Raw genomic sequence first — 15,207 nt, forward strand, 5'->3', positions numbered from 1 at the left:
GGGGGTACACGTGTGCTGGTTGTTGGGGGGTACACGTGGGCTGGTTGTTGGGGGTACACTTGGGCTGGTTGTTTGGGGGTACACGTGTGCTGGTTGTTGGGGGGTACACGTGGGCTGGTTGTTGGGGGTACACTTGGGCTGGTTGTTTGGGGGTACACGTGGGCTGGTTGTTTGGGGGTACACGTGGGCTGGTTGTTTGGGGGTACACGTGGGCTGGTTGTTTGGGGGTACACGTGGGCTGGTTGTTGGGGGGTACACGTGGCCTGGTTGTTGAGGGGTACACGTGGGCTGGTTGTTGAGGGGTACACGTGGGCTGGTTGTTGGGGGGTACACGTGGGCTGGTTGTTGAGGGGTACACGTGGGCTGGTTGTTGAGGGGTACACGTGGGCTGGTTGTTGGGGGGTACACGTGGGGCTGGTTGTTGAGGGGTACACGTGGGCTGGTTGTTGGGGGTACACGTGGGCTGGTTGTTGAGGGGTACACGTGGGCTGGTTGTTGGGGGGTACACGTGATGCCAGTAGACCGTTGGCTGTAGAACATTCTCTGACTGTGATCCTTCCCATCTCTTGTACAGACGGACATCGAGAACGCCCCGGAGGAAACGCAGAGTAAGCGTGTGTCTCCACCCTGACCTGTCATACAACTGTCTGCCCTCCGTGTGTCTCCACCCTGACCTGTCATACAACTGTCTGCCCTCCGTGTGTCTCCACCCTGACCTGTCATACAACTGTCTGCCCTCCGTGTGTCTCCACCCTGACCTGTCCTACAACTGTCTGCCCTCCGTGTGTCTCCACCCTGACCTGTCATACAACTGTCTGCCCTCCGTGTGTCTCCACCCTGACCTGTCATACAACTGTCTGCCCTCCGTGTGTCTCCACCCTGACCTGTCCTACAACTGTCTGCCCTCCGTGTGTCTCCACCCTGACCTGTCATACAACTGTCTGCCCTCCGTGTGTCTCCACCCTGACCTGTCCTACAAACTGTCTGCCCTCCGTGTGTCTCCACCCTGACCTGTCATACAACTGTCTGCCCTCCGTGTGTCTCCACCCTGACCTGTCATACAACTGTCTGCCTCCGTGTGTCTCCACCCTGACCTGTCCTACAACTGTCTGCCCTCCATGTGTCTCCACCCTGACCTGTCATTCAATGTTCTCATCCTCCATGTGTCTCCACCCTGACCTGTCATTCAATGTTCTCATCCTCCATGTGTCTCCACCCTGACCTGTCATTCAATGTTCTCATCCTCCATGTGTCTCCACCCTGACCTGTCATTCAATGTTCTCATCCTCCATGTGTCTACACCTTGACCTGTCATTCAATGTTCTCATCCTCCATGTGTCTCCACCCTGACCTGTCATTCAATGTTCTCATCCTCCATGTGTCTCCACCCTGACCTGTCATTCAATGTTCTCATCCTCCATGTGTCTCCACCCTGACCTGTCATTCAATGTTCTCATCCTCCATGTGTCTCCACCCTGACCTGTCATTCAATGTTCTCATCCTCCATGTGTCTCCACCCTGACCTGTCCTACAACTGTCTGCCCTCCATGTGTCTCCACCCTGACCTGTCATTCAATGTTCTCATCCTCCATGTGTCTACACCCTGACCTGTCATTCAATGTTCTCATCCTCCATGTGTCTCCACCCTGACCTGTCATTCAATGTTCTCATCCTCCATGTGTCTCCACCCTGACCTGTCATTCAATGTTCTCATCCTCCATGTGTCTCCACCCTGACCTGTCCTACAACTGTCTGCCCTCCATGTGTCTCCACCCTGACCTGTCATTCAATGTTCTCATCCTCCATGTGTCTCACCCTGACCTGTCATTCAATGTTCTCATCCTCCATGTGTCTCCACCCTGACCTGTCATTCAATGTTCTCATCCTCCATGTGTCTCCACCCTGACCTGTCATTTAATGTTCTCATCCTCCATGTGTCTCCACCCTGACCTGTCATTCAATGTTCTCATCCTCCATGTGTCTCCACCCTGACCTGTCATTCAATGTTCTCATCCTCCATGTGTCTCCACCCTGACCTGTCATTCAATGTTCTCATCCTCCATGTGTCTCCACCCTGACCTGTCATTCAATGTTCTCATCCTCCATGTGTCTCCACCCTGACCTGTCATTCAATGTTCTCATCCTCCATGTGTCTCCCACCCGACCTGTCATTCAATGTTCTCATCCTCCATGTGTCTCCACCCTGACCTGTCATTCAATGTTCTCATCCTCCATGTGTCTCCACCCTGACCTGTCATTCAATGTTCTCATCCTCCATGTGTCTCCACCCTGACCTGTCATTCAATGTTCTCATCCTCCATGTGTCCTCCACCCTGACCTGTCATTCAATGTTCTCATCCTCCATGTGTCTCCACCCTGACCTCTTCTCTCCTTCAGACCTGTACAGGGAGTACCGGGCCCTAAAGAAGAAGCAGCAGCAGGCCAATGAATGTGAGCCGGATGGAGCCACAGACCGGGTCCCAGACAGGGAGGTGAGTCCAGGCTGTAGATGTGGGAGAAGATGGTACTATCGGTGGGGGAGGGTAATTCATGGCCAGTCTATTGCCCCAGTGCGGTCTCATCTCTGGGAGTGACAACGCTTTATAAATTGATGAGACTTAGCTGGATGTTCCACCTCTGCGACACCGGAGATCTTCAGATGGCTGCAGTGCACCAATCACAGCGCACGGAGAAAATGGCAGCAAATCAGACCCTTTACAACTCATTGCCGCACCTTGTTACTCCCCTGTTGTCATGACAGAGACCGTTGGATATGGGGAACCCTCCCCATCACCCCTCTACACCTCACTAGACACATGTATGGTACCTCATGGGGCGATTACCCTCCTCATCATCCCTCTACACCTCCCTAGACACGTGTATGGTACCCCATGGGGCGATTACCCTCCCCATCATCCCTCTACACCTCCCTAGACACGTGTATGGTACCCCATGGGGCGATTACCCTCCCCATCATCCCTCTACACCTCTCTAGACACGTGTATGGTACCCCATGGGGCGATTACCCTCCCCATCATCCCTCTACACCTCCCTAGACACGTGTATGGTACCCCATGGGGCGATTACCCTCACCATCATCCCTCTACACCTCCCTAGACACGTGTATGGTACCCCATGGGGCGATTACCCTCCCCATCATCCCTCTACACCTCACTAGACACATGTATGGTACCTCATGGGGCGATTACCCTCCCCATCATCCCTCTACACCTCCCTAGACACGTGTATGGTACCCCATGGGCGATTACCCTCCCCATCATCCCTCTACACCTCCCTAGACACGTGTATGGTACCCCATGGGGCAATTACCCTCACCATCATCCCTCTACACCTCCCTAGACACGTGTATGGTACCCCATGGGGCGATTACCTTCCCCATCATCCCTCTACACCTCACTAGACACATGTATGGTACCTCATGGGGCGATTACCCTCCCCATCATCCCTCTACACCTCTCTAGACACGTGTATGGTACCCCATGGGGCGATTACCCTCACCATCATCCCTCTACACCTCCCTAGACACGTGTATGGTACCCCATGGGGCGATTACCTTCCCCATCATCCCTCTACACCTCCCTAGACACGTGTATGGTACCCCATGGGGCGATTACCCTCCCCATCATCCCTCTACACCTCCCTAGACATGTGTATGGTACCCCATGGGGCGATTACCCTCCCCATCATCCCTCTACACCTCCCAAGACACATGTGTATGGTACCCCATGGGGCGATTACCCTCCCCATCATCCCTCTACACCTCCCTAGACACGTGTATCGTACCCCATGGGGCGATTACCCTCCCCATCATCCCTCTACACCTCCCTAGACACGTGTATGGTACCCCATGGGGCGATTACCTTCCCCATCATCCCTCTACACCTCCCTAGACACGTGTATGGTACCCCATGAGGCGATTACCCTCCCCATCATCCCTCTACACCTCCCTAGACACGTGTATGGTACCCCATGGGGCGATTACCCTCCCCATCATCCCTCTACACCTCCCAAGACACATGTGTATGGTACCCTATGGGGCGATTACCCTCACCATCATCCCTCTATACCTGCCAAGACACGTGTGTATGGTACCCCATGGGGCGATTACCCTCCCCATCATCCCTCTACACCTCCCAAGACACATGTGTATGGTACCCCATGGGGCGATTACCCTCACCATCATCCCTCTATACCTGCCAAGACACTTGTGTATGGTACCCCATGGGGCGATTACCCTCCCCATCATCCCTCTACACCTCCCAAGACACATGTGTATGGTACCCCATGGGGCGATTACCCTCCCCATCATCCCTCTACACCTCCCAAGACACGTGTATGGTACCCCATGGGGCGATTACCATCCCCATCATCCCTCTACACCTCCCAAGACACGTGTATGGTACCCCATGGGGCGATTACCCTCACCATCATCCCTCTACACCTGCCAAGACACGTGTATGGTACCCCACGGGGCGATTACCCTCCCCATCATCCCTCTACACCTCCCAAGACACGTGTATGGTACCCCATGGGGCGATTACCCTCCCCATCATCCTCTACACCTCCCAAGACACATGTGTATGGTACCCCATGGGGCGATTACCCTCCCCATCATCCCTCTACACCTCCCAAGACACGTGTATGGTACCCCATGGGGCGATTACCCTCCCATCATCCCTCTACACCTCCCAAGACACGTGTATGGTACCCCATGGGGCGATTACCATCCCCATCATCCCTCTACACCTCCCAAGACACGTGTATGGTACCCCATGGGGCGATTACCCTCACCATCATCCCTCTACACCTGCCAAGACACGTGTATGGTACCCCACGGGGCGATTACCCTCCCCATCATCCTTCTACACCTCCCAAGACACGTGTATGGTACCCCATGGGGCGATTACCCTCCCCATCATCCCTCTACACCTCCCAAGACACATGTGTATGGTACCCCATGGGGCGATTACCCTCCCCATCATCCCTCTACACCTCCCAAGACACATGTGTATGGTACCCCATGGGGCAATTACCCTCACCATCATCCCTCTACACCTCCCTAGACACGTGTATGGTACCCCATGGGGCGATTACCTTCCCCATCATCCCTCTACACCTCACTAGACACATGTATGGTACCTCATGGGGCGATTACCCTCCCCATCATCCCTCTACACCTCTCTAGACACGTGTATGGTACCCCATGGGGCGATTACCCTCACCATCATCCCTCTACACCTCCCTAGACACGTGTATGGTACCCCATGGGGCGATTACCTTCCCCATCATCCCTCTACACCTCCCCTAGACACGTGTATGGTACCCCATGGGGCGATTACCCTCCCCATCATCCCTCTACACCTCCCTAGACATGTGTATGGTACCCCATGGGGCGATTACCCTCCCCATCATCCCTCTACACCTCCCTAGACACGTGTATGGTACCCCATGGGGCGATTACCTCCCCATCTTCCCTCTACACCTCCCTAGACACATGTATGGTACCCCATGGGGCCATAACCCTCACCATCATCCCTCTATACCTGCCAAGACACATGTATGGTACCCCATGGGGCGATTACCCTCCCCATCATCCCTCTACACCTCCCAAGACACATGTATGGTACCCCACGGGGCGATTACCCTCCCCATCATCCCTCTACACCTCCCAAGACACATGTGTATGGTACCCCATGGGGCGATTACCCTCCCATCATCCCTCTACACCTCCCTAGACACGTGTATCGTACCCCATGGGGCGATTACCCTCCCCATCATCCCTCTACACCTCCCTAGACACGTGTATGGTACCCCATGGGGCGATTACCTTCCCCATCATCCCTCTACACCTCCCTAGACACGTGTATGGTACCCCATGAGGCGATTACCCTCCCCATCATCCCTCTACACCTCCCTAGACACGTGTATGGTACCCCATGGGGCGATTACCCTCCCCATCATCCCTCTACACCTCCCAAGACACATGTGTATGGTACCCTATGGGGCGATTACCCTCACCATCATCCCTCTATACCTGCCAAGACACGTGTGTATGGTACCCCATGGGGCGATTACCCTCCCCATCATCCCTCTACACCTCCCAAGACACATGTGTATGGTACCCCATGGGGCGATTACCCTCACCATCATCCCTCTATACCTGCCAAGACACTTGTGTATGGTACCCCATGGGGCGATTACCCTCACCATCATCCCTCTATACCTGCCAAGACACGTGTGTATGGTACCCCATGGGGCGATTACCCTCCCCATCATCCCTCTACACCTCCCAAGACACATGTGTATGGTACCCCATGGGGCGATTACCCTCCCCATCATCCCTCTACACCTCCAAAGACACGTGTATGGTACCCCATGGGGCGATTACCATCCCCATCATCCCTCTACACCTCCCAAGACACGTGTATGGTACCCCATGGGGCGATTACCCTCACCATCATCCCTCTACACCTGCCAAGACACGTGTATGGTACCCCACGGGGCGATTACCCTCCCCATCATCCCTCTACACCTCCCAAGACACGTGTATGGTACCCCATGGGGCGATTACCCTCCCCATCATCCCTCTACACCTCCCAAGACACATGTGTATGGTACCCCATGGGGCGATTACCCTCCCCATCATCCCTCTACACCTCCCAAGACACATGTGTATGGTACCCCATGGGGCGATTACCCTCACCATCATCCCTCTACACCTCCCTAGACACGTGTATGGTACCCCATGGGGCGATTACCCTCCCCATCATCCCTCTACACCTCCCAAGACACGTGTATCGTACCCCATGGGGCGATTACCCTCCCCATCATCCCTCTACACCTCCCAAGACACGTGTATTGTACCCCATGGGGCGATTACCCTCCCCATCATCCCTCTACACCTCCCTAGACACGTGTATGGTACCCCATGGGGCGATTACCCTCCCCATAATCCCTCTACACCTCCCTAGACATGTGTATGGTACCCCATGGGGCGATTACCATCCCCATCATCCCTCTACACCTCCCTAGACACGTGTATGGTACCCCATGGGGCGATTACCCTCCCCATCATCCCTCTACACCTCCCTAGACACGTGTATGGTACCCCATGGGGCGATTACCCTCCCCATCATCCCTCTACACCTCCCTAGACACGTGTATGGTACCCCATGGGGCGATTACCGTCCCCACAGATTTATAGATTACACATCTAATTGCTCAGTTACCGTGGGTTACTTTCAGTCCCGTATGTAATAGTCAGTAGACCTTGGCTGTGGGGGCCCTCTACGCGTTTTGTGACACCCAGCCACTTCCTCAGGAGGATCTGAGACTCTGCTTGGCCCACAAATGTACTATAGAAGAATCTTCCGATGTCTCAGTCTGCAGGGCAGCCACAAAGGTATAATAACTGGCCAGTCCCGGGAGTTTGTGTGTACATGCAGACATGTGAAGTGGCAGGACTTTACAGCCAGGGGGCACACTTTACCCCCCCCCATTAGTGGCACTAAGAGCAGTCTTTTTCACAGTCCTCTCTTGAGTCCACGACCCCATGACTGGTGTCTCACCCTCTCTACTGAGTGGGGGAGGGTGTGCTCTTATGTACTTGTAATGGCTCCCTCATACAGAGGAGCTGTATTCTGCCTTGTACCAGTTGGGGGTCTCCTGTCCTGGACCCTTACCGGGGTGTCCTCAGTGCAGTGTTTGTCCCAGCGTTGGTACTCTCATGGATTGTGGTAGGAGAGGACATACTGAGGCACCTCAACGTGGTTGTAATGGTTTAGAATGTGAGACGGGGGAATGTTCTTCCCGGGAATACAATTTGTGTGTTTTACTGGTCAGCAGGAACCCGACTCTTGGGGGAGCCATCTGAACCGTGCCGCCAGTGTGACCCCAAAGATGACTTCCTCAGAGCGCTCCTCCCTCAAAGCGTCTGCGCAGTACTATGGAATGAAACTCAAATCCAACCTGGGAGGAGCTGGGAAGGTCAGCTGTCCTTCATGTCTGTCTGTCTGACTCATCTCTACATACAGTATGTACCACGTCTCCCTTCCCTTGTGGGCGGGCCACCTGGGTGTCTCCCTTCCCTTGTGGGCGGGCCACCTGGGTGTCTCCCTTCCCTTGTGGGCGGGCCACCTGGGTGTCTCCCTTCCCTCGTAGGCGGGCCATATGGCTTCTGCATGGGCAGGGCCATATTTTTACCCTTCACTGTGGGTGGGGTGGTCTGTCTCCCTCCGTGGGTGGTGCCATTTGTCTAATCCCTCCTCTGTGGGTGGGACTGTCTTTCTGTCTCCCTTCTTGGACAGGCCGGCTTTTTGCCATTGACATTTACAGAAGAAAAAGACTGAAAATCTGAGTAATCGCCATGAAAGTTCATTTTTTTTAACAAAAACGTTAAATGTTAATGTCCCCATACACCTTTAATTTCAGTCTGACCCCTGCAGAGGGGACTATGGGGCCACCACTGCACCGACTTCACTACTCTCTGGACTGCAGGCACAGAACAATCATGTGGCCAGTAAAGTCGGAGCAAATGGATGATCTGTATGCCAAGTACTGGCATTATTATATCAGCATGACAGCCAGGGATCTGGCATTTTCAGACAGGTCGGCTATGGCAGCCTCCATACTGCTTCAGTATGACATATCTGAGCTAACTGAACCCCCGAATGTGACCCAGACTGAGCCCCGGAATGTGACCCAGACTGAACCCCCGGAATGTGAGCCAGACTGAACCCCCGGAATGTGAGCCAGACTGAACCCCCGGAATGTGAGCCAGACTGAACCCCCGGAATGTGAGCCAGACTGAACCCCCGGAATGTGAGCCAGACTGAACCCCCGGAATGTGAGCCAGACTGAACCCCCGGAATGTGAGCCAGACTGAACCCCCGGAATGTGAGCCAGACTGAACCCCCGGAATGTGAGCCAGACTGAACCCCCGGAATGTGAGCCAGACTGAACCCCCGGAATGTGAGCCAGACTGAGCCCCGGAATGTGACCCAGACTGAGCCCCCGACCGTGACCCAGACTGAGCCCCCCCGACCGTGACTCAGACTGAGCCCCTAAACCTTACATTAACCCCTTCATCACACAATGAAAACTATCCTAACATTCTGCCAAATCTCACCGGAGGAGGAATATGCAACTCCTCGGCATCCAAACTCTAAATGGTTTCCTTTTATTCAGGGCGGAGTCACGTGGAGAGTATTCTGTTCAATGGTAGTATTGGATTGACTTCTAATGGGGACAAATGAGGGGCCCTTGGGAGTAATGAGAGGATTGAAGAGTCCAGGTCAGCATAAAGTCCTGTAATGTTACTGTCAGCTTTTCCAGGATCATCATCCCACTGAGTAATGAGGGGTGTCCTCTGTAGAGTCGGTGTATCCATAGTGGTATGTCCATACTGGTGGGAATTGTTGGGTGTGTCGCTGATCTTCCAATATATTATGAAGAGTTCGTTCAGGTCATGTCTTATAAAGGACTTCCAGTGTGTCTCTAACAGGGAGGCCGGTGCAGAGTTAATGGGGATGATACTTGTTACACTTTTACAGCTCTGGCTATGGACACTTTCCATTGTTTTCTCCCTAGAACCGTCCATGGTCCTTAAAGAAGAAGACTGTTACATCGCCCTCGTGTGTCCCACCTGAGCCATCGCCCACCTGTGTCCCACCTGAGCCATCGCCCACCTGTGTCCCACCTGAGCCAATGCCCACCTGTGTCCCACCTGAGCCATCGCCCACCTCTGTCCCACCTGAACCATCCACTGATCCTACTCCTGACCGTCCTCCAGACTCCACGGAGGATTTGCCTCTTCTTACAATGGGCCTAAGAACCCACAAGGTTAATTTAACCCCTTCCAGTCATAATGGTGTTGGGAGGAAGCTTCACCAGCTCCAGTCTAAAGTTGGGCAACGCCTGTCCTCACTGGACCATGACTGGTTGCAGAGATGTGAGCTCAGAGGGGCAGGAGCAGGACAGGGAGATAAACCAATTATGGAAGAGAGGAGAGAAAGAAAGGCTGGGTTGGAGCTGATGGACTTCCAGTGGTCTTCTGTAGATGGACATTCTCCTCATTCCGGGAGGGGTCAGCGTGAGGTGAAGCATGAAGTGAAGTCAATAGATGACACCAAGACACAGGGGAGTGTCTTGTCTACAGAGGATATTCCACACATGACCACCAGTGCTGCAGACTGCAAGAAGATGAGTGAACCAGTAAAGACCAGATCACCAAACCATCACCTGAAGGAGGTGGAAACAAACCCTGAAGAACAAAGAAAGAAGATCCTTCTGGTCTCAGAGAGGAATAAAGACGTCATCCATCAATCACCTGGACCAAACGATGGACCAAATATGGAAGCTGCATCATCAACCGGGTCAAGTAATCCATCCATTATACAGGAAAAATATAAAGAGCTGGAGGGGCTCACAGAGGACAGTAAGGGGAGTGACCTGACTTCACAGAATGGGAAAGTCTCACGTAGGAAAAGGCGAAGGGATGCGACAAACAATGCAGATCCTGAGGATGTTCACTCACGGAAGAGACAACGCAAAGCAAAGCTGACCACAGAGGAGAAGAGTCCCAAGCGAGGCCCAAAAAAGTCTAAAGTAGGTGAAGACTCTGAGGATCCGCCCACAACTGAAGTCTCCAGCCGAATGACAGAGAACATCCTGGGGGAAATGATGGAAGAAGATATGAAGAGAGTCGCTGCACAAATTCCGCAAAGTGCCAGGTACAAGCTAAGAGCCCCAGGGAGTGTTTTGGAGAGGTGGAGTGGGTGGAGTTTGTATTACGGGGCAGTGCTGAGCTCCATTGTGTTGAATATGGAGAACATGGTAACAAAATGAACCCAGGTTCTGAGGGGTGGACAGGCGATATTGTTCTGGTTTATTACGGTAATAACAGCAAATTCCAGTGCTGCCCATGTTTTATGCTGTTCGTAGATCTGCTCCCCCTATGGGGGGGGTTTTGTCTGAAGGGTTAGTCCAATATAGGAGATGAATTGAGATTGGTCGACTTGGGGGCACACATTGATCATACACACACAGTCTTTTCCCTTGTGTACTCTGCAGGATCATATAACAGTACACCAGTAATTGGTCCATATGATGAGGCTCAGAATTCATACTAAGGACTCCTGGGGGGGGGGGGGGGGGGCAGAAGATGCCTCTCTAGTCATGCCTTCCATTGCCCTGTACTAATTAGATGAGAAATGTCTGGAGGTTCCAGGAGATGTTCTGATTTGATTAGATGTGTAATCATGGAGGGGGACGTGTTGACCATGGCACATTGGAGTAACAGATAAATGACAGTGGATTGGGACATTTTTCTGGGATGGGATGGGGGAGGGTAGTGTATGTCTCACCCTAGCCCTGTGGAGATGGTGATGATCTGTGACTTGTACAACGTTTTTCCAACAGGGTGCCACAGAGGAGAACAGAGAACTTTGTCCGCATTAATCTGAAGAAGAAATCCCACGTAAAAAGTTTTGTGTTAAATGGCAGCAGACTGAGAAAGCAGGTAATGTCTGGATTGGTATGGAACTGTGGCTGGGCCAGCATTCTCCTTGCCCTGCTTTATATGGGCTATTGGGTCAACTTCCTTCTTGTCTTTCATTTATAGGACTGTGGCTGGGCCAGCATTCTCCTTGTCTGGCTTGGCATGGGACTGTGACTAGGCCAGCATTCTCCTTGTCTGGCTTGGCATGGGACTGTAGTTGGACCAGCATTCTTCTTGTCTGGCTTTGTATAGGGCTCTGGCTGGGCCAGTGTTCTCCTTGCTATGGGATTATTGGCTCAGTTTCCTCCTTGTCTGCCTTTGTATGGGGCTGTGGCTGGGTTGATGTTCTCCTTGTCCGGCTTTGTATGGGGCTGTGGCTGGGTTGATGTTCTACTTTTCTGGCTTGGCATGGGGCTGTAGTTGGACCAGCATTCTCCTTGTCTGGCTTTGTATAGGGCTCTGGCTGGGCCAATGTTCTCCTTGCTATGGGGTTATTGGCTCAGTTTCCTCCTTGTCTGGCTCTGTATGGGGCTGTGGGTCGGTTGATGTTCTCCTTGTCTGGCTTTGTATGGGGCTGTGGCTCAGTTGATGTTCTCCTTCTCTGGCTTTGTATGGGGCTGTGGCTGGGTTATTGTTCTCCTTGTTTGGCTTTGTATGGGGCTGTGACTGGGTTGATGTTCTCCTTGTCTGGCTTTGTATGGGGCTGTGTCCGGATTGATGTTCTCCTTGTCTGGCTTTGTATGGGGCTGTGGCTGGGTTGATGTTCTCCTTGTCTGGCTTTGTATAGGGCTTTGGCTGGGCCAGTGTTCTCCTTGCTATGGGGTTATTGGCTCAGTTTCCTCCTTGTCTGGCTTTGTATGGGGCTGTGTCCGGATTGATGTTCTCGTTGTCTGGCTTTGTATGGGGCTGTGGCTGGGTTGATGTTCTCCTTGTCTGGCTTTGTATAGGGCTTTGGCTGGGCCAGTGTTCTTCTTGCTATGGGGTTATTGGCTCAGTTTCCTCCTTGTCTGGCTTTGTATGGGGCTGTGGCTCGGTTGATGTTCTCCTTGTCCGGCTTTGTATGGGGCTGTGGCTTGGTTGATGTTCTCCTTGTTTGGCTTTGTATGGGGCTGTGGCTGGGTTGTTGTTCTCCTTGTCTGGCTTGGTTTGGGACTGTGGCTGGGCCAGCGTCCTCCTTGTCTCTATATTTATATCTTCTTCTTTTTCAGATGTGGAAGCAGAAGTGGCAGAAGAAGGGAGAGCAGTTTGGTGGAGGAGGAAAACATTTTAACCGCAGTGAGGATACTTGCTTCCATTGTGGCAGGAAGGGTCATTGGGCATCTCAGTGTCCTGGCAAAGGTATAGTGGAAGCACATATTATAATGGCAGTTGGGTGACACCAACAGACTTCACTCATTAGCTGTGATGGTTGCTAGCGGTTACAGCACATTTCCTATGGCTCTAACAGTCCCGGAGAAGTGTGACCATTGACACACATGGAAATGTTTCTTTACAAAAAAAACTGAATAAAATTCTTTCTTTCATTAAAACCTCAGGAAAAGAAATCCAGACTAGTCCAGGGAATCGTCTCCCAAAATAAAGGTTCTTGGTTTTGTTAGATTCTCTAATGGTTTATTATATTTCCCAGATGCCCAGGTAAACCATTTCTGTGGTTGGGTTCTCAGGTCTTTGCTCTTGCCAAGGCCACTACGAGGGGTCTCCTTCACTCTGCTGAAATTTTATGTAAGATGACTAACGAGGCATGGGAAAACCCCATGGTGGGTGGGAACTCCCCAAGGTGAGCAGAACAACCTGCATGCTATGGTGTACGGTAGAAGGAATAGAAACTTTTGCTTCGGAGACTTCATCGCTGAACTGTCTGAGGTACAAGATGAGAGTAGGTTACTCAGTCTGCTATACATGAATTTGGAATAGATTTTGGTTCAATTTCTCCATGTTTTTATATATCTGTAGTAGAGAGTAACATTCATTGTGCGCCATGTTCTTTTCTTCCAGTACTTCCGGTTACGAAGCCTGAGGAGGCGGAGCCTATGGAGGAAGAGATCATGTTACCATCACTGGAGGATGTGGCCAGGATGACCAACACTCCGATGGGGACCATCACGGGTGAGGGGCACATAATGGCACTCATTCAGGGCGACCCAATATTGACTGCAGAACTCTCCCCTCTTCATGTTTTCTGAAATATTTAATTCCTCCAAATCCTGGCAAGGGGATTGCAATCCTGAAATGTTTCTATCTGTCCTGTGTGTATTGTATTGTGTGGATGTAATGGTACGACCCAACCAGTGTGTTTTAATTATACCCGCCATAATGGTACACCCCTCCATATGGTGTGGATTGGCTCATTCAATATGCTTTCCATACACTCACCGACCATTTTATTAGGTCCTCCTTGCTAGTGCCAAGAAAATCTCCCCCACACCATGACACCACCACCAGCCTGAACCGTGGATACGAGGCAGAATGGATCCACCACACCATGACACCACCACCACCAGCCTGAACCATTGATACAAGGCAGGATGGATTCCCCACACCATGACGCCACCACCACCAGCCTGAACCATTGATACAAGGCAGGATGGATTCCCCACACCATGACGCCACCAGCCTGAACCATTGATACAAGGCAGGATGGATTCCCCACACCATGACGCCACCAGCCTGAACCATTGATACAAGGCAGTAAGGATCCATGACACCACCACCACCAGCCTGAACTATGGATACAAGGCAGGATGGATCCACCACACCATGACACTCCCACCACCAGCCTGAACCATTGATACAAGGCAGGATGAATCCACCACACCATGACACCACCAGCCTGAACCGTGGATACAAGGCAGGACGGATTCCCCACATCATGACGCCACCACCAGCCTGAACCATTGATACAAGGCAGGCTGGATTCCCCACACCATGACGCCACCACCACCACCAATCTGAACCATTGATACAAGGCAGGCTGGATTCCCCACACCATGACACCACCACCACCAGCCTGAATCATTGATACAAGGCAGTATGGATCCACCACACCATGACACCACCACCACCAGCCTGAACCATTGATACAAGGCAGTATGGATCCACCACACCATGACACTCCCACCACCAGCCTGTACCATTGATACAAGGCAGGATGGATCCACCACACCATGACACCACCAGCCTGAACCATTGATACAAGGCAGGATGGATCCATCACACCATGACACCCCCACCACCAGCCTGAACCGTGGATACAAGGCAGGATGGATTCCCTACACCATGACGCCACCACCACCAGCCTGAACCATTGATACAAGGCAGGCTGGATTCCCTACACCATGACACCACCACCCTGAACCATTGATACAAGGCAGTGTGGATCCATGACACCACCACCAGCCTGAACCATTGATACAAGGCAGTATGGAACCATGACACCACCACCAGCCTGAACCGTGGATACAAGGCAGGATGGATCCATGCTTTCATGTTTTTTACACCAAATTCTGACCCTACCATCTGAATGTTGCAGCAACCAGTCTGCCCATTCTCCTCTGACCTCTGATATCAACAAGACATTTTCCTCCACTCAACTTCCGCTCACTGGTTATTTTCTCTTTTTCGGACCATTCTCTGTAAACCCCTAGAGATGGTTGTGCGGGAAAACCCCAGTAAATCAGCAGTTTTTGAAA

General features: G+C 52.3%; 1 protein-coding gene across 2 annotated transcripts in view; it reads left to right on the top strand.

Moving 5' to 3' along the window:
* Window positions 1-578: 578 nt before the first annotated feature.
* Window positions 579-15,207, top strand: part of LOC149427752 (ATP-dependent DNA helicase Q4-like) — a 31,353-nt gene continuing 16,724 nt past the window's right edge. The window contains exons 1-7 of one of the 2 annotated variants that reach the window (XM_089667704.1): window positions 579-608; window positions 2,398-2,492; window positions 7,864-8,007; window positions 9,610-10,751; window positions 11,440-11,539; window positions 12,727-12,856; window positions 13,514-13,624. In XM_089667704.1, coding sequence (XP_089523830.1) covers window positions 7,921-8,007; window positions 9,610-10,751; window positions 11,440-11,539; window positions 12,727-12,856; window positions 13,514-13,624 — 1,570 coding nt within the window. In that variant the 5' untranslated portion in view covers window positions 579-608; window positions 2,398-2,492; window positions 7,864-7,920. The remainder of the gene's footprint in view (window positions 609-2,397; window positions 2,493-7,863; window positions 8,008-9,609; window positions 10,752-11,439; window positions 11,540-12,726; window positions 12,857-13,513; window positions 13,625-15,207) is intronic. The other variant, XM_089667705.1, reaches the window with a different exon arrangement.

Source organism: Staurois parvus, unplaced genomic scaffold (genome assembly GCF_062004578.1).
Source record: "Staurois parvus isolate SC_StPar_1 unplaced genomic scaffold, SC_StPar_1.0 ptg003521l, whole genome shotgun sequence".
Taxonomy (NCBI): domain Eukaryota; kingdom Metazoa; phylum Chordata; class Amphibia; order Anura; family Ranidae; genus Staurois; species Staurois parvus.